At 42.6% G+C, this 23790-nt stretch overlaps 1 protein-coding gene across 1 annotated transcript in view; it reads right to left on the bottom strand.

Annotated features, from left to right (window-relative positions):
• Positions 1-323: 323 nt before the first annotated feature.
• ZC3H6 (zinc finger CCCH-type containing 6) overlaps positions 324-23790 on the bottom strand; it is a 1382498-nt gene continuing 1359031 nt past the window's right edge. The window contains exon 8 of the mRNA XM_044060181.1: positions 324-2760. Coding sequence (XP_043916116.1) covers positions 1298-2760 — 1463 coding nt within the window. The 3' untranslated portion in view covers positions 324-1297. The remainder of the gene's footprint in view (positions 2761-23790) is intronic.

Genomic DNA, 23790 nt, shown 5'->3' with positions numbered 1-23790 from the left:
AAAAAGTGAGGGTGTCCACCTTCCACATCAGAGGACCTGGGACTCTGGCACAAAAAAGAGGAAGTTGTATGTTCAGAGGGGAGGCAAATACATCTATTTGAGGAGTACCCCACCAGTGGACAATGTCTAGAAACACATCCCTGTGAAGCATCCATTCATGGGATTGGGTTAAGGACCTGCTCAGAGTGTCTTCCACAATGTTTTGACCTGATGGAATGTAAACTGCCTGAAGAGTCACTTGATACTGGACAGCAAGATCCCATACCAGGAGTGTCAACTGGCAAAGTTAAGATGTTGTCCCACGTCCCACCCCCCCACCCCCATTTGTTTATATACCACATCACTGTGGTACTGTCTGTAAAGACCTTGAAAGTTCCTGGGAAGAAAAGAGGATGAAAAGCCTGAAGAGCCAGCAGAAGAGATCTCATCTCTTTGACACTGATTTGCTCCTTCTGTTGAAGAAGCAACCACACCCCCTGCACCTTTGGGGAGCCAAAAAACACTTCCCAGCCCACATCTGAAACATCTGTGAACACTTCCCGAAAGGGAAGAAGGGTATGAAAAGGAAGCCTTGGATTTAGAGACAAGAAAAAAAAAAAAACATTGGGGCACTTATATGCAATGACTCCGAAATCAGCAAGGGAACGTAGGCATTCAGACCGATGATTGAAAGACGGCATTCAGACTGGTGGCAAAGAAGATTTGAGGATGGTACATCCAGAGGTTACCTTTATGGCCTACATTATGTGAGGAGCATGTGTGTGATGTACGGCGTACCTTAAAGCAATCTAAGGCTTTTGTATACTGGCCGGACATCAGGCTACCCTAGTCAGAGAATCCCAGATGTAAAGAATACTGCAACAGTGAAGGAAAGGACATCTTAAAATGCAACAAAAAAGGTTAATTTTTCATATTTGGTTTCATTTATAAAATAATATATAAAAAGTTAAAGAATATGTACTGTATGCTGCAATGAAATATGTCAGAAACTTAACCATACTTCCTCTTGAAGAAATCTTTCACACACTAAAATACTGCAATTATTCTGTACAATGCCTTTCAGCTGTAGTTTACAATTTGAGTGTCTTGGAAGAATTAAAAAAATGACTGAGATGAGCATTTAACCATTTGTCACTACATAAGAAAGAAATACAAATCAGTTTGTGTAACACCACAGTATATTAGTTAACATACAAAATGATTAACAGCCAATTATGCAAAATAAATTAAAATAAATATGTGAAAACAGCTGAGAACAATATAGTTTGTGTATTAAAAATACATATTAGAAAATATGTTAACAAAAAGGTGACGTTGCTGGATCAAATGTCTTAAACTTGTCTTTCAAAGGCTTATCATCTGGTTCACCATTTGTGTCACCATCTTGTATTTCACCTCCTTGCCCAGATGATTTCTGTCTCGGGTCAGTGTACTGTGGTCGAATTATGCCAGCTAAAGCCTGAACAGGTAGATGGTGAACTGCAGGAGCAGCAGCTGAGTGTGCTCTCTTAGATTTACGCTGTAACTTGTTTAAGTGATTATCCTGCTCTTCACTGCCACCAGCTGAACTGTTTAATTCACCCTGATCTTGTGTTATTACAGAGTCTGACAATGCAGGTTCAGTGTTCTTTTCTTTCAAAGTTTCCAACAATTTCTGATGTTCTCCTTCTGCTACTGATCCATCCAGGCAAGACAAAGTGTGGTTTCTGGGGTCATATAAATTAATGTCACTGAGAATGTTTGCATTTCCTAGTCCATTACCCACAGATGAAAGTTTAGGAAGATATGAAGGAAATGGATTAGTCCTGACATTATTAACACCAGAAGTATGCAAACTACCAGTAGTGGACTTGGCTAATCGAGGATCAACTATTTTAGCAGTAAGTTCCTTTGTAGAATCTGTGCCAGACAATTTGTTGAGTCTTGGATCCAGAAGCTTCTGCAATCGAGGATCTATCAATTTAGGTGCAGAATTCTTGAGCTCTGTAGAATGAGTTCTTTCTCCACTTTTATGTAATGGTACATCTTTTGCCCTACCAGCTAACCTTGGATCTGCAGGTACCACAGATTGAGAAGGTGGGCTACCTAAATCATGTACTTTATTAAGCTGCTGATCAGCTATTAAAGGTGGAAGTGGCAATCTGATTGAATATACTGGATCAGATTTAGGCAGTGGCAAAGGGAGGAGATCTTCAGCAGCCCAGTGAATTTGTTTAGCAAAATTAGGCTTTGTGAGTACCACATCCATTTTGATATGACTGAACTGCCTAAGTTGAGATCTTGGATCCCTCAAAAGTACAGACGGCAATGGCTCTAAAGGTATTATAACAGCTTTTTCTCGTAATGCTCTTTCCACATCATGATCATCATAATCATTCCCTTGTTGTTTGACTTTCTTCAGTTTAAGTGCATGATGCAACTCTGCTTTTATTCCACCACTGCTATCGGATCCAGTGTTCTCTTGAGATTTCTGCATTCGAGGATCCCAAGCAAGCTTTGGGTCAAGGCTGACAGATTTATTAATTCTTTCTGTTTCACTGGCAATAGTCTGTGGTACAGTGCATCTTGACTGAGCAAGTGAAGACTGAATTCTCAGCACCCCTTCCTTGGCTGACCTGGAATCAACAGGATTACTCACAGTCAAGTTGGTGGAATGCTTCTTCTGCCTTAGATCTTCACTTTGTTTCTTCAATGTTTTCAATATAGACTTAACACTGCCTCCCTCTTCTTCATCACTGGAATACCAATTTCCAGTATCACCTAAAAAATAAAATAATAAAAAAGGACCTCAGAACACAACTTCCAAGAAACAGTAAAACCTTTTGAGGACAAAGTACAGTTGTGTAAAATCTTACCATAACAGTAGATGTCCTTCTCTTCACTGTTGCAGTATTCATTACAATTGGTGATCCCCTGCCAAGGGTGGCCCAATATCCAGCCAATATATCAAAGTCTTTAGGTTGCTTTAAGGTATGCAGTGCATCACATGTATGCTCCTTGTGTAGCTTAGAGCATAAAAGTGACATCCAAACACCACCCTCTGAACTTACAGCTACAGTACGAATGCCAGTCCAAGGAATATAAAGGTAATCAGTACATCCAGAAGAGAAATGGACCAGGGGGTGGAGGGAGGGAGTGGATACTGCAACAGGGAACAGAAGGACATCTACTATTATGGTAGGATTTTACACAACTGTACTATGTCCTTCCATTTCACTGTTACAGTATTCATTACAATAGGGAGAGTGCCAAAGCTCACAAAGAAGACAGGGAGGAGGAAGGACCAGCAGAGCTCTTCATCCATGAAGGATGGCTCTAGCAGAACCAGCTCTAGCTCTGAAAATTCTATCCAACTTGCAGTGCTTAGTAAATGTATGCACAAAAGTCCAGGTAGCTGCTTCAAGAATACAATTAATATTCAAAACTTGAAAAAAAAATAGCACCAGAAGAAGCCACAGCGCTAGTAGAATTAGCCTTAACAGAAGAAGGAAGGCCCTTACAATGAAAGGAATAACAAAAAGAAATGGCTTTTTAAATCCAAAAAGAAATGGTTTGCTTGGACATAGCCAATCCTAAGGACCTAGAATGAAAAGAAACAAAGAGGTGATCAGATTTATGAAAAGTCTGTTTTATCTAAATAAAATCTGAGTTGTATATGCATATCCAACAAGTGGAACACCTCACTAGCAGACTGCGGAGAAGGGAACAAATGGGCAAATTAATACACTGATAAAGGGGCAACTCATTTACCACCTTGGCAAAAAAGAAGGATTAGTATGAAGAGACACCCTGCCCTTATGAAAAAACAAACAAGGAGGACAAGACATAAGGGCTTAAAGCTCAGACACTTGTCAGCCAGAAGTAAGGGATAACGAAGCACAGTCTTCCAAGAGCAAAGTTGCAAGGAAGCTGAAGCTGCACGCCCAACAGGAGCCTGGGTAAATTTTTCCAAAAGATCCCAGGGAAAGAGGAATAAGCTTCCTTGGAGGCCTATGTAGGACACCTTTAAGAAATTGTTTGGCTTCAAACCTATAAGCCAAAGTAGGTGATAAAGGCAGACAATTAGAGATTGCTCATAAGTGGCCCTTAACAGAAGAATAAGCCAACCCAGCATTGAGCAGTTCACACACATAAGAAAGTACCAAAGGAACATCCACAGAAAGTGGATCCAGGTTACAAGACCAAACAGAAAACCTCTTCCATTTGGATAAGTAGGATTTCCTGGCCTCCTACAGCAACCTAAGCAAGTCTTCAGAATAAATGTATATATGTGGAATCAAAATCCTATCACCCAGAATGTCAGATGAAGAGTGGACAGGTGGAGATGTATGGGAGATCCCTTGCCCTGTGTGAGTAGGTCTACCCTGTGAGGTTAACTTATGATGATTGCCCTTGGCTAAATTCAGAAGAGGGAACCAATGCTATTTCAGCCAAAAAGGGAGTCACCAGCAAGATTTTGGGAGCATATTGTTAATGGGACTTTTGGAATGAAAGGAAGGGGATGGAAAGCATAGAGAAACATCCCCTTCCAAGAAAAAGGTAGGGCCATCCACCTTCCAAACCAGAGGACCTGGGACTCTGGCAAAAAAAAAAAAAAAAAAAAAAAGAGAGGAAGTTGTCTATTTAGAGGGGAGGCAAAATGATCTACTTGAGGAGTACACCACTGGTGGCCAATGTCCAGAAACACATCCCTGTGAAGCATCCATTTATGGGATTGAGTTACGGACCTACTTAGAGAATCTGCAACAATGTTTTGACCTGAGGGAATGTAAGCTACCTGAACAGTCGGTTGATATTGAATGGCAAGTTCCCACACTAGAACTGCCAACCAGCAAAGAAGATAGGACCTTGTGCTCCTATTTGTTTAAATACCACATCACCGTATTTTCTGTAAACACCTTGACAGGTCCTGGGGAGAAGAGAGGATGAAAAACCTGTATAGCCAGCAGAAGAGCTCTCATTTCTTTGACATTGATGTTTTCTTTCTGTTGATAAGATGCCCAGACCCCCTGCATCTTTAGGGAGCCAAATGCTGCTCCCCCATTCCATGTCTGAAACGTCTGTAAACAGCTGGAAGAGGTGGATGAAACGGGAGCCCTGGATTGAGAGTGAACTGCTGAATCCACCACTCTACTTTCTTCTTGAGACAAGGCAGAACAAGAACTACAAATTTGGAGGGAAGAGCATGCTGAAGCCAAACTGACTACAGAAACCACTGAAACTTTCTCGTGTGGAATTTGGCCAGAAAGAGCATAGGAATAGTGGAGGCTATGAACCCCCGAACTCTTAGAAATTCCTGAGCTGTTACTGAAGCCAGAGGAAGAAGGGACTGAAAAAAAGGAAATGAGAGCTAGTGCCTTGGGAGAGCTAGTGCCTTGGGAGGAGGCAGGGATGCCAACATAGGCACAGTCTGGATCTTGCAACCCAGAAAAATGTGATAATGAGGAGTCAGAAAGAACTTTTTAAAATTTACAGTGAACCCCAAGCTTTGCAGAAGGGAAATGGCAAAATGGAGATTTTGCAATAAAGTCTCTGGAGAAGATGCCTGAAACAGGAAGTTGTCCAAGTAGGGAAAGACTTGGATCCCCCTATAGCCTGCAAAAAGCAATCACAGGAGTAAGGCATGCTGTGAATACCCTTGGGGCAGCAAAAAGGACAAAGAGCAAATCTAAAAATTGAAAATGCCAGGAAGCAACAGAGAAATGTAAAAGTTTCCTGAAAAGGGGATGAACTGGGATATGGAAATAAGCACCCTTGAGATCCAGACCATATAAGCCTGAGGAAGCAAAAGAGGGAACAAACTCTGAAGGGACAACATTCAAAAAAGTGGGAACCTTCAGAAATATATTTAGATGAGAGAGGTCTAAAAACTGGTCTCCAAGTATACTGTTTCCTGAGTACGAGGAACATTCTGGAGTAAAACCTCCTCCCCCTTTTGGAAACTAGAACTTCTTGAATAGTACCCTGAGTCAAGAGATCCCAAAGCACCTCTGGAAAGGACAGCTGTTCCTGAAGAGGCTGAGGAATTCCCATAAAAGGAGAAAGAGACTTCCAGACAATGAAATACATTTGGCAGATAATGGAGAGAACCCATGAGTCGTGAGGAATATTTAACCAAATGGAGAGACAGAGAAAGTCAAAGAGAAAGAGGAATATGACTGGGAAGAATAAGATAGTCAGACAGCACCTGGTTTATCAGAAAAAGAAGCCTTCTGGGGCACAAAAGTCTGAATAGCTTTAACAGGAGAAGCCCACTTCTAACCTTTCTTGCCTTTGGGGGAAGGTGAGATTGTCTACGAACAAAGGCAGGCTTATTGGGATAATCTGCACAGGAGAAACAAAAAATGTTTAAGTTCCTGTAGGGCCTTGGCCTTATCTTGAAGAGACTTAAACAAAGCAGCAGCAGCTTCGTCAAACAAGTATCCAGAGCAGCATCCATCAACTTAGCCTTAATAACATCAGGCAAAGTTTTCACTGAACTTATCTGCCAGCAAGTTGGTAATATCACCGGCCTTGGTGTATGTTTTGCCATTTACGACAAAGTTCAGAACACGTTTGTGTTTTTCCTTTGAAGTTGCAGATGTAGCTAAAGAATGCCTTGTAGTTTCCCTTGGCTAGGGTGGCCAATTTAGATTTGTAGTCAGCTTTGGATTTCTTTGCTAGGTGTCTTACTTGTTTATTTAGTCTAATGAGGGAGTCTTTATAGTTAGGGGACCATTTCCCACTGCCTTTGGACAGCAGTTTTTTCTCCTGTTATATAGCCTGTTTATGGCAGAAGTCCACCAGGCAGGCTTGTTCTTACGTGATGAACTTAGTTTTAAACTATGATGATTCAATGCAGCTGTGGAGGTGATTGCAGAAGGCGGTGGTGTAAACCTTGGCATTGGTATCCTTGGCTTCAGTAGTGGTAGGGGCTATGAAACTAATATCATCTTGTAAGAGGTTATAGTTAGCTTTGGAGAAGTTTCTTTAGTGTAGTTCCAGCTGGGGGAGAGTCAGACGCTACTGTTACTTCTAGAGTGACTGACTTGTGATCAGATCTCACTAGGAATGAGTGAACAATTGGGGTGGTGCAATGGTTACTCATATTTGTGAGCACCAGATCCAGGATGTTTGTGTCCCTAGTAGGGGTGTCAATCAGCTGGTCCAAGGAACTGGGAGTTAACAATATTCAAGAATTTCTGGGTGAGCCCGCAGTTGCTGGTGTAGTTAGACCAATCTATTGATGGGTAACTGAAATTCCCTAAAATTAAGATGTTCGGTGGTAAAATCCTAGATCACTTCCTTGTCAGCTATAAGTCCCTCTCTATGACCCAGGAAACCCATACCATGTATTTAAACTCATTAGAAACACTAACCATCCAACCCAATACCATCATGGGCAACTTTATTATCTCAGTATTAACTGGGAATCTTATATGACACCAAATGTACAGGGTACAGAGATTCCTGGATTTTGTAAACACAAACTCCCTGAACCAGATAGTCAATACACCAAGCAGGGGTGCAGCCATACTGGATCTGGTCATCACTAATAAGAGAGTGCTGCACACCCCCTACTGTAATGTCTTCTCTGGAAAGGTCAAAACAGAAAATGGTCTCCTTTGAAATAAAAATAAAACCTGAACCCTCAGCTAAACCTGGAAAATTCAGGAGCTATTCCAAGGCTAACCTCCTGCTAAGTGATAACCTGGCAAAATTTCAAGCCCCCATAAACCCTGAGAACACTGCTGCCTATACAGAACTTTTCACAGAAACCCTGAACAAGTATGTTAATAGTTGCACAGAGACAGATGTACCCACCAGGAATAAGTACAGAACTAACCACAAAAACAAGCCACCCTGGTGGAATTACAAAATCAATAGGCTGTATAACAGAATGAAGAAAAGCATGGCAAAAATTAGGAGGTGCGGCACACAGCAGGATAAAACCATTCTCAAATTAAACAAACATCTCAGGGGACAAATAAAGTTTACAAAAGCCAAATTTGAGGTGAATCTGGTCTCCCAGACAAAGGACAATCACAAGGCATTCTTTAGCTATGTCCGCAAACTCAATTTGTGTGCACAGCTCACTGTATATGGAGGCACCTATACTGAGCCAGAAGATACAGTAAACCTACTGGCCCGATAAATTCAGCTCCAACTTTACCCCTCTCTCCCCCCTCAACCTCCCCTCAGGAATTACCATCTAATACAACTCCCCCTGCTATCACTAGGGAACAGGTCCTTAACACTCTCGCTAAGGCCAAGAACACTGCATCAATGGGTCCAGACAATAACCCAGGATACCTTCTAAATAGCATGAAACATGACCTATCAGGGCCTCTGTAATTACTATTTAACTGTAGCCTCCAAACAGGCTTCATACCGCATGAATGGAGAACAGCAACAGTCATCCCTCTACACAAAGGTGGGCCATCTACAGACCCATAAGTCTCACTAGTCTGATATGTAAAGCCATGGAAAGAATTATCATGGAAATGATCAACAGTGATATAGTAAACCTCCAAACACTGGACCCAACCCAATTTGGTTTCATCAAGGGTAGATCATGCCTACTCAACCTGGTGGACTTCTTTGAGAAGGTCACCAAAGCAACGGATGAGGGCAAAATGGTTCACACTGCCTACCTTGACATATCCAAGGCATTTGACACAATACCCCACTCAGGCATTGTTGACAAGCTCAAACGGTTAGGTACAAACTCATACGTCACCTGGTAGATAGCCAACTGGTTCACAGACAGGAAGTTAAAACTGGGGAGTCCACCTCTACAAAGAGGCCAGTCACAAGTGGAGTCCCTGAGGGATCAGTCCATGGACCGCTCCTTTTTGGCATTTACTTCTCTGAAGTCAAGGCCAATGTCAGTGGTCTCTGGCTGACTAACTCTGCAGATGATTGTAAATTAGGAGCCGTCATTGAAGCCCACACTGACACAAATGTCCTCCAGGAGGGTCAGACACAGACAAATAACTGTTATAAGAGCCATGGACTAAAATTAAATGCCAAGAAATGCATAATAGTATGCTTCGGGAAGTCATCCACACTTGGTAACTATCATATTTACAACACTCCCCTTAAAGTTAACCCAGAAGTCAGGGACGTAGGGACACACATAGATAGTAATCTAGCCTTTGACCATCACGCGTCTGCAGTAGTGAGGAAATCCTTCTATGTTGCGCAACTTATAAACAAAGGTATGGCATCTAGGTCCAAGGAAGACATTGTTCCACTGTATTTGGCATTCATCAGACCTATCACCTAGTACAATGCTCCCTTTAAGTAAGTACCTAACCAGGCATATCCAACAATTGGAATGTCCACAGAGGTTCCTCACTAAAAGAATATAGGGCTTAAGTAAAATGTCCTATGCAGACCACCTCAAACACTCTATCCCTGTATTCTGTTTCATACAGGCTTTTGAGGGGAGATCTATGCCTGACATAAAGGGCACTGTCAGACCCCACTCTGAAGTACCTCCTGCATATCCACAAAACAAACAGCACCAGAATTACCCGTTTTAAAGACTTAAATCTTGCTTGTGATATAAACAGGACCTGATGGAGAGACAGGTATGTATCCCACAGATTACCCCATCTGTATGAAGCAGAGTTCCTCCCTAACCCAATTCAAGTGCAACCTAGACAACTGGATGGGGAACAGGAAATTCATCCCTGGTTTGGCACCTATGTCTCCAATGGACACAGGCAACCTGTAAATGGCTCATCTCCCAGTCTCTAGCTTGTAAACGTTTCATCTCCCAAGCCCCTACTTACACTTATCAAGGGTATCAGAACTTGTCAGAGATTTAGGATGCATGGGCTAGGCTTAAAAAGGTCCTTATGGTTGTTAGCCTAGTAAACACGTATGAACCTATGTATACTGAGGGATTCCAGGATGTCTCGTTTCATGGATGGCGTCCTATAACTGGCGATAATCTGAAGACGAGTTTTATCTACAACACAGAGTTGCATATGGAGAAGATTAAGGGCCTTGTTTAGGTGAGCCAGTCTGGATGGGTATTTGTCTTATACTCCCATTCTTTTGGGTTTTCCACTCTTATCTGATGGTCTGAGCAAGTGGTAAGCATTGTAACCCAGTATAACCAAGGTGCTCCTCGCAGCCATGAACCGGGTTTCTGCAAGAGCACAGACGTTGGCATCCTCCAATGTGTGGGCAGCTTCCAAGGAGTACAGCTTCAGGTTTAGACTCGTAGTGTTTAGCAGCTTGACCCTGACATGGTTTTTGAGGAAGACTTTATGTTGGAAATTTTGTTCTTTGTCCTTGTGACATTGCCTAAAAAGGTACTAGTGGGAAGGCAAGAGCCTTAGCCAGAAGCCGAAAACCTAGGGGTGACAGGTGAAGATCATCTCTGGAAAAGCATCAAGATCTATCAACTATGTCATTCCAGGCTGACAGGAACTGGATCCCCTTCTTTTGCTTGTACTTCGGCATCATCCTGGGTGAGGGCAGTATGCTGCTCAAGGTTAGGGACATACTTGCCTGGGACACACAATCCAAGAGCCTGGTTATTCCTCTTTTCATGTAATCCAGAGAGGTACATCTCAAGTCATTCACACCAACATGTACTATGACACAGTCATAACAGCACTTGCTGCTGAGAGACATGAGTGCGTGTGTGATGTTGGCACCAGACAAGCAGCTAACTGTGACCTTCTCCTTATCCAACCTGGTGAGTGGCATATTAGTGTGTCTCACAATAGAGTCACCTATGACTAGTACATTTGGTTTTGTGTTGCGCCTTAGTGGCTTACCTGGTGAAACACTAACATGTGAATCAATATGTGTACTATGTTTACTTACAAGTGAACTATGTGTGGTATGCTTGTGTTTGGGTGGTCTCTGTGCTTTGGGTATGTTTTTGGAGAAGACCTCCTATTATCTGGGGTTACGTGTTGGTGGTGATATGTTAGTACTGAGAACCTCCTTGGGGTCAGGTGAACTGACCGGAGGGGGAGGGAGCACTGATTCTATGTTATTTATGTAGATGCACCTCTCACATGTTGAGATGGAATATCTTCTTAAGAGAAGTGGGTTATCAGTGTACATGAGGCAATTGCTACATTGCCTCAGGATGCCTAACTGAACCAAGTAGTGTGGAGAAACAGTGGGGTATTGTCCTTCCATACTGCTAGGTAGAAGATGTGGCTGGTGAAGGAACCAGAGAGGGTGGCACAGGGGTTATACTGATACTAAAAAAGTCAACTGGAGAACCAACTGCAGTTAAGGGAAAATTTACTGATTTTATACCCGGAAAAGAGTAAGCAGGAGTGTGCGGTGGGGCGAGTTGCTTATGTAGCAAAGTAGTATAAATTGAAATAAACAAATTAGTCAATGAAAATGTTCAAAACTGAGCCCAGCTCCAGTAACCTTCAATCAGATGAGTCCTGTTTGTAACTCCTGCCATGAGGTACAAGGGGAACCCTCTCCAACAGAAGATAACCTGGTTTAGTGCTCAATTACTCAAATAGAGCTAGATTCAGGTCTGAATCTAGCCTATAATACAACCAACGAAAGTGCAACAAAGTAGTAAAAATAGTAAAAAAAAAAAAAAAAAAAAACAGTTTAAATAAGCAGTGATATTGTTAGAAGATGGTATCAAAGTACAAAACAGCAATGTAAAATTAGACTTAGGTTTTGCAGATTTCAACAGATGCCTCCAATTGTTCAGTTCAGTAATGCAGAGCAGTAGCTTGTCACCAAACTCTGATGAGTTTTGCTAAAACAAGCACAAACCCAAAATAATGCAGTGCTTATGTAGCAAAGTAGAACAAATTGAAATAAGTGACTTAGCCAATGAAAATGCTCAAAACTGAGCTCAGCTCCAGTAACCAGCAGCTGGTTAAGTCATGTATATACCGCCTGCTACAAGGGGAACCCTCTCCAACAGAAGATAACCTTTTTTAGTGCTCAATTATTCAAACTGATCTAGATCGGCAGGTCTGAATCTAGCCTATACTACAATCAATAAAACTGCAACAAAGTAGCAAAAAACAGTTTAAATAAGCAGTGATATTGTTAGAAGACAGTGACAAAGTGCAAAAAACAATGTAAAATTAGACTTAGGTTTTGCACATTTCAACAGATGCCTTCAATTGTTCAGTTCAGTAATGCAGAGCAGTAGCTGGTCGAGAAGGTAGCAACTGAGCTGACTTGTCAGTAGCACAGAGGGGTCAGCAAAAGGGTACTGGTAAAGAAAATTACAGCCAGCAGCAGGCACGATATAAAACCTATCGGGTTTCTTGGGGGCAGGAGGCTGGGAGTCAGAAGCCCTAGAAGCATTAGAAAAGGCATCCAACGAACCAGACATAAATGGGAGGGACAGCAAAAGGTCCAGGAGAATCCATCTGCAACAGCTCATAATACCTTTTCTGTACTTCAGAAACCTGAGCACAATCCCATTTAAAAACTTCATCATTCTAGAGACTGTGCCCCCAAAGAGATTTTCTCAAAAGAAGTATCAGGACTAGCAGATTCATCTTCCTCAGACCCACAGTCTAAAGGAGAAAGAATCTGAGAAGAGTAAGCAAGGGATTCCTCATCTGAATCTGCCTCCTCCTCAGAGGAATCCTGTTCCTTGGGTCTTTTAAGGAGACTACAGGACCAAGGAGGAACTTGAACAGAAACTCCCTGATGAGGTTTTAAAACCATCATTAAACAACCCCTGAGTGAAATTTTACTGGTCTATATTGAATGTTCGAACATTCAAAATTCCGAATCTCATATGATCGACACAACATGATCGGATTTTTGAATGTTTGAACATTGTAACAGAGATCTCCGTACAGCGCAGAATGTGAAGATTTCCCTTTTCTGCACTGTAGTGCGATCTCGGAGTTGGTATATTTAAAGAGATGAGGGTGTGGGCTAGAGTGTTCAGGTAGATGTTTTGTATAATTTATTTTTTTTTAATAGATATTCGAACTTTTGCAAGTTTGATCATATGGTGTTGACCATATGGTAGCCGACTCTTCAAATATTTGAGGATCTAATATAGACCCATATTTTACCATTCACTCTGTAGGTCATTAGAAGCTGGAGTAATATGTTTAGTTTTTCTGCTTTTTCTTTAAGGGGCGTCTGCCTTATAAATTGTAGAAGGCTCCAACCTCAGGCAGCATTCAATACTTGTAGTAGGGGCTACTTCTCTGACCAAAATTTGAGAAACACCCCTAGGCCCCTCAGAAATAATCAGCTACGTTTCCCGCTGAACGTCTGATGCAAGGCCTCCATGGATGTGCCTAAGGTTGGATCCCTGCCAGCCTCTAAATCAGTCACGGCCAAAGAATCCAACGATGGAGCTGGGCAAACCTCTGGACTGTCACTTGCCTCGGGAGAGACGTCCAGTGGAGGCTGAACAGCAGAAGAATCCAGCCTGGATTTCTTGGCCGCCTTCTTCATGGACGGCTGTCCCGCAGAGCAGGACATTCCTTCCATTGTATCTAAGAGCATAAGTTGTTGATTCTCCAGACACAAAGCCAAAAAAGAAAGCCTACTATAGAGGGTCTTGGGAACAAAGGCCTGACCGACTGAACATGACGTATGGTTGGGGGAAGACCGAGACAAAACGAGCACTGCTCATGATGGTCCACTGCTCATGATGGTCTTTATAGGGAAGCTGTCTCCCACACTAGCATTTACCCTTCTTGGATGACATGAAACCCCACAAGCAAAAAAAAAAATAAAAATAAGGATAAGATATAATGAACCCCAACAGGATACTTATCTGCAACAGCTTGGAGAATGAGCAACGGAACTGGCATTCAAACCAATGATCAAAAGATGGCATTCAGATTGGCGGCAAAGAAGTTCTGAGGGTGGTATGTCCACATGTCACCTTTATGCCCTATGCTACGCTTTGGTATACTTTCCAGGCATCAGGCCGCCCTTGGCAGGGTTTCCCTAGTTGTAATTACTACTGCCAACAGTGAAATGGAAGGACATTAACAGATCCTAAAGAAGCTCTTGCAGCACCCTCAAATAACTGATGCTACTATTGACCCTCATTATTTACATGCGCCTCTATGTGCAGTGAACCACCCTCAATCTCTATTAGAATGTAAAGAGACATTCTCTATTTTTTTCATATAACTTCTTAAGATTTAATAAACTGACAGTACTGCTGTGTGTAAAACATTTTACTGTAAAAGTGATCTTTGATGAGCAGTCACAGAAAAATATCTATGTTGTTATCCCATCAGATGTTTTCTTATCACTAAAGTATTCCATATGAAGGCATTAGCTGATCCCATGACAGTGCTTCACAAAACCTTCAGAGGTGCGTAAGAGATTCAAATATAGTCATGCTGCTAAGAACTTTATTCTGTCTTCAAGTCGTTTTTAGATGCCATACCGAACTGTGACTGTTGTATGCCACTGTCCTTAAAAAATTAAACAATATGTTTGTGTCTTTCGGCTTTTCCCGGTTAGGGGTCGCCACAGCGGAACTCCAGTCCGCTAATGATTGGCAGTAGATTTTTACATGCTGACTTGCCGGGCCTAACGCACAACTTCAACGAAGGAACGCCCATTCACGCATGACGCCACACAGAAGACGCTCTAACTGAGAATCGAATGGGCAACGTCTAACTGTGAGGCGACAACACTACTGCAGCATCACCACCGCAGTACAATATCATTATACTAAAACTGCAAGTAATGGTTGTAAACAGCTATGAACAAAACTGCTCTGAGGAATGCAGGGAAGGTAGCTTTACTGATATAGTGAGTGTGCCAAAGGCCAAGTGACAACTTTTAAAGTGTCTTGTGCAGAAACATTTCTCAAATATGCCACTGAAATTGCTGCTGTCCTAGTGAAACATATTTCTTACTGTGCCTTGTAAATGCTCATTATAGTCATTATAAAATGCAATTTAGTTGGTCAAGTTTAGAGACTATGTTTTTCTGTCATTTTGGTAACTTGTATAAAAGACTGGCATGTGAACAGACCAAGAAACATGAGTGGCTTTTGTATATTATAGAAATCAAAAGCAGATTCACATAAGAGTTTGTAGCACCAAAATTATTCTACAAGAGGCAACAGCTACTAAAAATGACTTCTAGAAAAGATATTTTAATATCATTGTCTCTGTAGGTTCACAAGAAGGTAGCATTTCTAAAACAAAAGTCATAAATTTAAAATCACAGACAGCAGGAATATGTCGTCTTAAAGGTTTCAAGCGTAAAACTTAAAGGAATGTTTTTACAGATGGCTATTATGAAACTTGAGGAAAAGTTGGTTAAAACACATATTGATACACATTAGAAAGTGCAGCCTGGAATGGATTTGGCATGCTGGGAATAGCAAAAGGTTATATTACAGTCTGGGACAATCATTTGAATACAGCCTATTTAGAAAGTGATTCTAAACAGTCTGTATTCAAATGGTTGCCCCAGACTTTAAACAGCCTTTTTGCCCCTTTGTAGAAAATAAGCAGCTGATCAGCTTACCTGAAGGACTTAATTCTGTCAAGATAATATCAGAATTGCCTAAGCACATCTGGAATATGAAAAAAAAAACTTTTCTCCCTGTTTTCTGGATATAGGAAGAATACAAGGAGATTGTTGGCTTGATTCAAAGTAAACTCTGAGAACACTTTTGGCATGAATGAGGGATTTGTAAGTAAAGAAACCCTATCCTTATGGAAAAGCAAATAGGGTTCACTCACCATTACATCTAGCAACTTAGACACTCATCTTGCACATCTCAGAGTAACGAGTCTTCCCAGTCATGAACTGTAAAATCAGACAGATGAGCATGTTCAAACAGAGACAAAGTTAACTCTTCCAGCACAAAGTTAAAATCCCAAGAAGGTGCCACCTGCTATCTAATATATAAAACCACTTTCACAACTTGACCAAAATCTAAGATGAGAGGAAGATTCACTGGCAGACATGCTAAAATGGCCAAAAGGTGAATCTTGCAAGAGGATTATGAAAGGGCACAGGAAAGTAACTCTTGCAAGTGATGAGGTTAAAACTACCAACATTAAAAATGTCAACAAAACCCAAATTAAAGGTCAGCCTGCTAAATGCTAGGAGTCTAAACATGAAACTGCACTCATTGAAGCATTCTTAACCCTGGAAAATGCTGACATCTGCGCAGTCACAGAAACCGGGTTCAAAGCTGCGGAGAGCACCCCAGCCATACCTGGTTACTCATCCTATTACACATTCAGACCCTAAACTGTGGGTAATAAAGCCAAAGGAGGTGGAGTTTCAAAATATATTAAAGACATACACAACTTCAGGCTGGTCAAACAGTATGACGCACAGGAGACACTTCAGGTACAGTTAACCACTGACAAGACCCCTATACAAATCATAGCAAGCTACTGGCCCCCAAATCTGACTCAAGATGTCCAAGCTGACTATCTAGACCTCTTTGAATCTATCAAGATTCAACCCTTTACCCTGATCCTGGGTGACTACCTACCCAAACACAGACTGGAAGAGCTACTCATGCCAGAACACAAATGCCCAGAGATTCTTCAATTGTGTCAATGCAAATGCTTTGGAACAGCTAGTCAATACCCCCACAAGAGGAGATAATATCTTGGACTTGGTATTAACCAACATTAGTAACCACTGCAGCATCCCTGCAGTATCATCCTCCCTTGTACGATCCAACCATAAAGCAGTCAATTTCGAAGTCACCATCTCCCCCAACCCCCCTCTAGCAAGGGTCAAACAAAAAAACTTCTCCAAAGCTGATTACAGCCTCCTGTGGGATGGTATACACAGCTTCACCACCCCTTCCCCCCCTCTCTAGGAACTGGCAACAGTATCCAAAACTATACCAAATTACTATATGAACATTTATATAGATGCATGCAATCAGGAATACCTGACAGGACTAAATCATCCCCTGCAAGGAAGAGTAAACCTGTCTGGTGGAAATCTGCAATAAATAAACTCTATAACAAAAGAAAAAAATTGCTCTCCAGGACCAAGAAGGAGCAGGTGCCCAACTGGAAGCAATCTCTCCTTAGCCTAAACAAGCAAATAAGTTTGTCTTTTCGGCTTTTCCTGGTTAGGGGTCGCCACAGCGGAACTCTGGTACGCTAATGATTGGCAGTAGATTTGTATGGTGCCGGGTTGCCAGCCCTACGCCCAAACTTCAGCGAAGACACACCCACTCACGCATGTCTTTTGGAGGCCACTCGACCACGGGGAGGACATGCAGAGTCCACACAGAAGGCACTCCAGCCGAGAATCGAACAGGAGAACCTCTTGCTGTGAGGCAACAATGCTACCGCTGTACCACCGCGGCTTAGCCTAAACAAGCAAATAAGAAAACTAGTGAAATCCTCCAAAGGTAACTTTGAGTCCAAAATTGGCCACATATACTAGAGACAATCATAAGGCCTTCTTCACATATGTCCGTAACCTCAAAGGTAGCACCCAGATCTGTTCAGACACCACATATACAAAGGGTCTATATTAGTAAGTTGAATGTTAAAAAGAGGGAACACTCTTACATCGATCCCTAATAACCAAAACCACAGAATGTTGAATGGCTGGAACAGCGATTTTTTCCCCCAGCGAAACTGGCTGGCTCACTAACAGAACCCTCTTGGTCAAAATAGGGGAAGCCACCTCAAGCAGTAGACCCATATCAAGTGGCATCCCCCAGGGTTCGGTCTTGGGGCCTCTGTTATTTGGGATATACTTTTCAGAGATGCAGGCCAAAACCAGTGGGCTATGGCTGACCAAGTTTACAGACTGCAAGCTGGGTGCTGCCATCAATTCCCCTAGTGACGTGGACATCTTCCAAGAGGATCTCACCCAAACAAATGACTGATGTCACAAACATGGCCTCAAGCTGAATACAAAAAATGCATCATCATCCCCTTTGGGGAAAGTGATGCACCCACAAATTATCACTTTAATAACAATGTCCTAGGCACGTGGCACCCAGATGGATAACTTGAATTTTGACCAACATGTTGCTTCCATTGTATGGAAAGCTTTCTACATGGCCCAACTCATAAGTAAGGGTATTTCAGCCAGGGACAAGGAGGTCATAACATCCCTGTATTCTTCTCTTATAAGGCCCATTATTGAGTACAATGCCCTATTCTGCATGGACCTTGCAAAGCACATGCAGCAGCTGGAGAGACCAGATGTTCCTCACCAGGAGAATCCAGGGCCTCAAAAATCTTCCATACACAGATAGGGTAAAAGCCCTATCCCTCTACTCTATTTCATACAGACTCCTCAGAGGTGACCTCTGTCTGGCACACAAGGCCATCTCGGACCACACCTTGATGGGACTTGCTGCATATCCGCAAGTCAAGCTCCAGTCGAGTAACCCGCACATGCGGCCTCAACCTGGTCTGTGACATCAACAGGACTTGTTGGTGGGACAGATTTGTGTTCCAGAGGCTCCCCATCTGTGGAATAGACTTCCTGTCCATGTCAAGCAGAGTACCCCTTTACCCTTTTTAAGCGCAACCTGGGTAACTGGATGGGAAATAGAAAATACATCCCTGGGATTCCACCAGTATCCCTGCTGGACAGGGGCATTGGGTGCTGATTTGTCTATACATGAGCTAAACTCTTCGCTAGGCTTATAAGGGCCTCAGGGCCAACAGCCTAGTAACTTCCTATGATCCTGTTAATATTTCAGAACCAGTGGTATATAATCTCAGTCAGGGCCCTGGTTATTTATTATCAAGGTGCCAATAGAAAACCTCTTCCACATGCTGACATAAGATTTTCTAGTAGCAAGCTTTCTTGCCTCCTTTAATACCTGTTGCATGTCCTCTGAAAAAGGTGCCTAAAAGATATTAAAAGTGAATCATCCAGACAGTGAGTTGTAGAAGTTTCAGATTGGGGTGAATCAAACAACCCTGGTCTTTTGTGAGTATATCCAAATCCGTTTTGAAACTTTAGTACTTGCCTCTGGCCAATTCCACAATAAAGGAGAAAGTACAGTTATGGAAAATCTTACCACTGACAGTAGATGTTCTTTTCTTCACTGTTGCAGTATTCTTTACTACAGGGATTCCCTGTCAAGGGCAGCCCAACATCCAGTCAGTACACCAAACCTTAAGATTTTATAGATGTCCCCATTCAAGGTGTAGGGCATAACAGTGACATACAAACATACATACTTTAGAGATGAATAGTCCCAGGAGGAACAGCAGTCCTAGGAAGTAGGAGGAACATGTGCATCCAGGAGGAGAAAAATGAAAAGAAAAAAGCAGAAGGGGAGGAGGGTGGGAGAGTGAATACTGTAACAGCGAAGAGAAGGACATTTACTGTTATGGTAAGATTTTTACACAACTGTACTCTGTCCTATATTACTGCTGCAGTATTCTTTACTAAAGGAAGAGTACGGAAACTTGAGAGGAGGAAGGCCCAGCACAGCCCTCAAGAAACTCATGCAGGACAGTTCTGGTAAAGCCAGCCCTTGCTATGGAAACAACATCCAATTTGTACAGCTTAGTAAAGATATGGAGAGAATTCCAAGTAGCAGCCTCAAGGATGAAATTGGTATCCAGTACTTTGAAAAAAAGCACCAGGGAAAGCCGCAGCTGTGGTAGAATGAGACTTTACATAGGCAGAAATACTTTTCCCATGAAAGGAGTATCAAAAAGAAATAGCCGTAGAGATCCATAAAGAAATAGTTTGCTTAGAAATGGCCAAATCTAGAGATCTGGGATGAAAAGAAATAAATAGCTGCTCGGACTTGCGAATGGCCTTAAGTCTTATCTAAATAATATCTAAGCTGCCTATGCAAATCCAAGGTGTGAAAGACCTTCCCACTAGTAGACTGTGGAAAAAGACAAAAGGAGGGCAAATTAATAGACTGATTAAGAGGCAAATCATTAATCACCTTGGACATGAAAGAAGGATTAGTATGAAGAGACAACTTGTCCCTATGAAAAACCAAAATAGGAGGAACAGCCATAAGAGCCTAGAATTCAGATACTCTCTTAGCTGAAGTAAGGATCAAAAGAAGAACAGTCTTCCATGTAAAATGCTATAATGAAGCTGGAGCTGCTGGCTCAAAAGGAGCCCAAGTCAGTTTTTCAAGAACAAAATTAAGATCCCAGGAAGGCGGAATATGTTTCCTGGAAGGTCTGATATGAAGGATACCTTTAAGAAATTACTTGACCTCAAACCTAGAGACCAGAGGAGGAGTTAATTGACAGGCAAGCAGAGATAGCTGAAAGGTAAGCTTTAACTGAAGAATAAGCCAATCCAACATGGATCAATTCACACAAATAAGAGAAAACCAGAGGGATCTCCACAGAAAGCAGATCCTGTTTATGAGAAAGGCAACAAAAAGAAAATCTCTTCCATTTGGATATACAGAATTTCCTGGCCTCCTGCAGAACTCTAAGCATGTCCACAGAAAATAAAGATGCCTAAAAGAGATCAAAACTGTATCACCCACAATGTTAGCTGAAGAGTGGAAAAGTGAGGATGGATGAGAGATCTCTTGTCTTGTGTGAGCAGGTCCACCCTGTGAGGTAACTTGTGATGACTGCCCTTGGCTAGGAGCAGAAGAAGAGGGAACCAATACTGTCTGGATCAAAAGGGAGTCACCAACAAGATTTTGGGGGAGTCTTGCTCTATCCTGAGCAAGACCCTTGGAATGGGAGGAAGGGAGGGAAGGTGTACAGAAACATCCCCTTCCAGAAAAAATACAGGCCGCCCACCTTCCAGGTCAGAGGACCTGGGACTCTGGTGTAAGAAAGAGGAAGTTGGCTTTTCAAAGGAGAGGCAAAAAGATCTACCTGAGAAGTACCCCACTGATGGACAATGTCCAGAAACACATTTCTGAGAATCATCCATTCGTGAGCCTGTGTTACGGACCTGCTCAGAGTGTCTGCCACTATGTTCTGCTCTAAAGAAAATACATGTAGCCTGAAGAGTCACTTGATATTGACAGTTAGATCCCAAACTTGAAGAGATAGCCTGCGAAGAAGATAGGACAATGTCTCTCCTTGTTTGTTGATGTACCACATTACTGTAGTATTGTCTATGAAGATTTTGAGAGGCCCTGGAAGAAAAAGAGAATGCAAGGCCTGAAGTGCGAAAAGAAGAGCTCTCATCTTCTTCATTTTAATATGGTTTGACCTCTGATGAAGAGACCAAAGACCCTGAAACCTGAGATGACCCAAAGAGTCTCACTACCCAGTGTCTGAGGCATCTGAAAAAAAGGTTCCTGAGTGGAGACTGGCTGAAACGAAAGTCCTGGGTTGACAGACAGCTGATGAATCCACCACTGAAGCTTGAGCATGAAGCACGGAAGAAGAGGGACTCGACAATCTAAAGGATGATAGTGTTGGAGCCATATTTACTATTTGAACCACTGCAGTTTTCTAATATGGAGCCTGGCAAGGGGTACCACAGGAATGGTGGAGGCCATGAATCCTAGAGCCCTAAGAAACTCCCTGGCTGTAACTGAAACCTGAGGAAGAAGTGACTGAAAAAAGGCAATCAGAGAAAGAGCCTTGGGAGGAGGCAGGAAAGCCCACATAGGGGTGGTCTGGAGCCTGCAACAGAGAAACACATTGTTCCTGAGAAAGAACCAGGGTTGAGTTCTGAAAATTTATGGGAAACCCCAGGCTTTGCAAGAGGCAAACAGTATAGTTAAGCTGTTGAAGCAAGGTCTTCGGGGAGGAAGCCTGATTGAGGAGGTCGTCCAGATAAGGAAAGATTTGAACTCCTGTCATCCTGCAAAAAGCAATCACAGGAGTGAGGCATTTGGTGAAAACCCTTGGGGCAGTAGTAAGGCAAAAGGGCAAAGCAGAGAACTGAAAATGCAAGGAAGAAACAGAGAAATGCAAAAACTTCCTGTAAGGAGGATGAATAGGGATGTGAAGATAAGCATCCTTGAGATCCAGAGAGAGACCAGGAATGCCTGGGGAAGAAGAAGAGGAAACAGAGTCTGAAGGAATAACATCCGGAAGGAAGGGATCTTCAGAAAGGTGCTGAGCTGAGACAGGTCAAGAATGGATCTCCAGGTTTCCTGAGAACCAGAAACATTCTAGAACAAACTGAATTCGCCTCAGACAAAGGGAACAGCTTGAATGGTTCCTTGAGAAAGAAGGCCTTAAAGTAGTTCTGGAAATAAAGGAAGCTGTTCCTGAGGAGGTTCAGGAATGCCCAAAAAGAGAGGAATTGATTTCCACATCATGAAGTACCCCTGACAGATGACAGACAGAACCCAAGAGTCTTCAGTGATCCTTAACCAACTGGGAAGGGACAGAGAAAGACGCGACTGGAATACAGACCGTTAGATGGAATCTAGTTTGTCTTGAAAAGGAGGTTTCTGAGAAGTAGGAGTCTCAGTAGATTTAGCAGGAGAAACACACCTAGAACCCTTTTTAAGTTATGTGGGGAGGGTGAGGCTGTCTGAAAATAAAAGCAGATTTAGAGGGGTAATTCCTTTGGAACTTGGGAATAGGAGAAACAAAAATATGCTTCAACTCTTGTAAGGCCTTCCCTTTATCCTGCAGAGACTTAAAAAGCTCAGCAGCTGCAGAAAGTACAATTGTGTACACTTACCATAAATGTAGATGTTCCAAGTATTCACTGCTGCAGTCATCACACTTGGGTTATCTGCCTGCAGGTAGCCCTCAGTCGGCCTTAATACCACAGTCTTGGGATTTCTGTGTTGGATGCTGTCGCCTCTTCCATGATGTCAGGTCGTCAGGGGTATAAAACATGCAGCAGATGCCATTACATCAGTTTTTCTTGCATCAAATATCAGGAGCCCCCCAAATAGGAAGCTATTATATGGTGTGGAACACCACCAGTAAAAAGTAAATACCACTGCCATTAAGAATGGCCATAAAGAGGATAGGTAGAAAGGATAGTGAAAATAGGGGGCTGGAGGGAGGGAAACCAGGACTGCAACAGTGAATACACTTGAACATCTACATTTATGGTAAGCGTACACAACTGTATTATATTCTTCGTGTTTCAGTGTTGCAGTCATCACACTTGGGTTGATTTCCAAAGCTGAGGAAAGGTGGAGGCAGTCAAGAAGTGTTAGGGCTGGCTAGCAGGCCTTGTAAGACTGCTGTAGCAAATCCAGCTCTGAATTGAGAAAAAATAGGTAAATGGTAATGCTTGGTGAAGGTGTGTACAGGACTCCAGGTTGCAGCTTCCATAATGTCCCTGGTAGGGACTCCCCTGAGAAATGCTGCAGAGGTGGAAGTAGCCCCCTAGTGGAATGTGTTCTGACCCCCTGTGGGGTAGGTTTTCCATGGTGCTTGTAGCAGAAATGGATGCAGTGTGCTATCCATTTGGAAATGGGTTGCTTTGAAATGGCCTTGCCCTCTGCCCCTGTAGCAAAGCTGACTAGCTGCTGGTCAGAATTTCTGAAAGGTTTAGCCCTGTCAAGGTAGAACCCGAGTTGTCTGTGCATGGCCAAGGAGTGCAGGATCCTTTCCCCTTTATTCTGAGGATTAGGGAAGAAGGTATCAAATGGATGGATTGGTTTAGAGCCACACTGGACACCACCTTAGGCATACCTGAGGGAAACCCTGTCAGCATGGAAAATAATGAAGGGTTCCACAGCCATTAGTGCCTGTAACTCAGACACTCTTCTTGCTGAAGTTATGGCTAGAAGGCAAGACTGTTTTCCAAGAGAAGAATTTTAACTCTTCTGAAGCAGCAGGTTCAAAAGGTTGAAGCGTGAGCTTTTCCAGTACAAAGTTAAGGTGGCAGGCAAGGGTGGGAACTCTCCTAGGGGGCCTTAAGTTGTTAGCCCCTCTCAGGAACTGTTTGATGAGAAGGTGA

The sequence above is a fragment of the Protopterus annectens genome, chromosome 1.part2, assembly GCF_019279795.1.
Source record: "Protopterus annectens isolate FY-2018-M chromosome 1.part2, PAN1.0, whole genome shotgun sequence".
Classification (NCBI taxonomy): domain Eukaryota; kingdom Metazoa; phylum Chordata; order Ceratodontiformes; family Protopteridae; genus Protopterus; species Protopterus annectens.
Note: the sequence above shows the minus strand (reverse complement) of the source record. Positions and strands in the feature narration are given on the sequence as shown.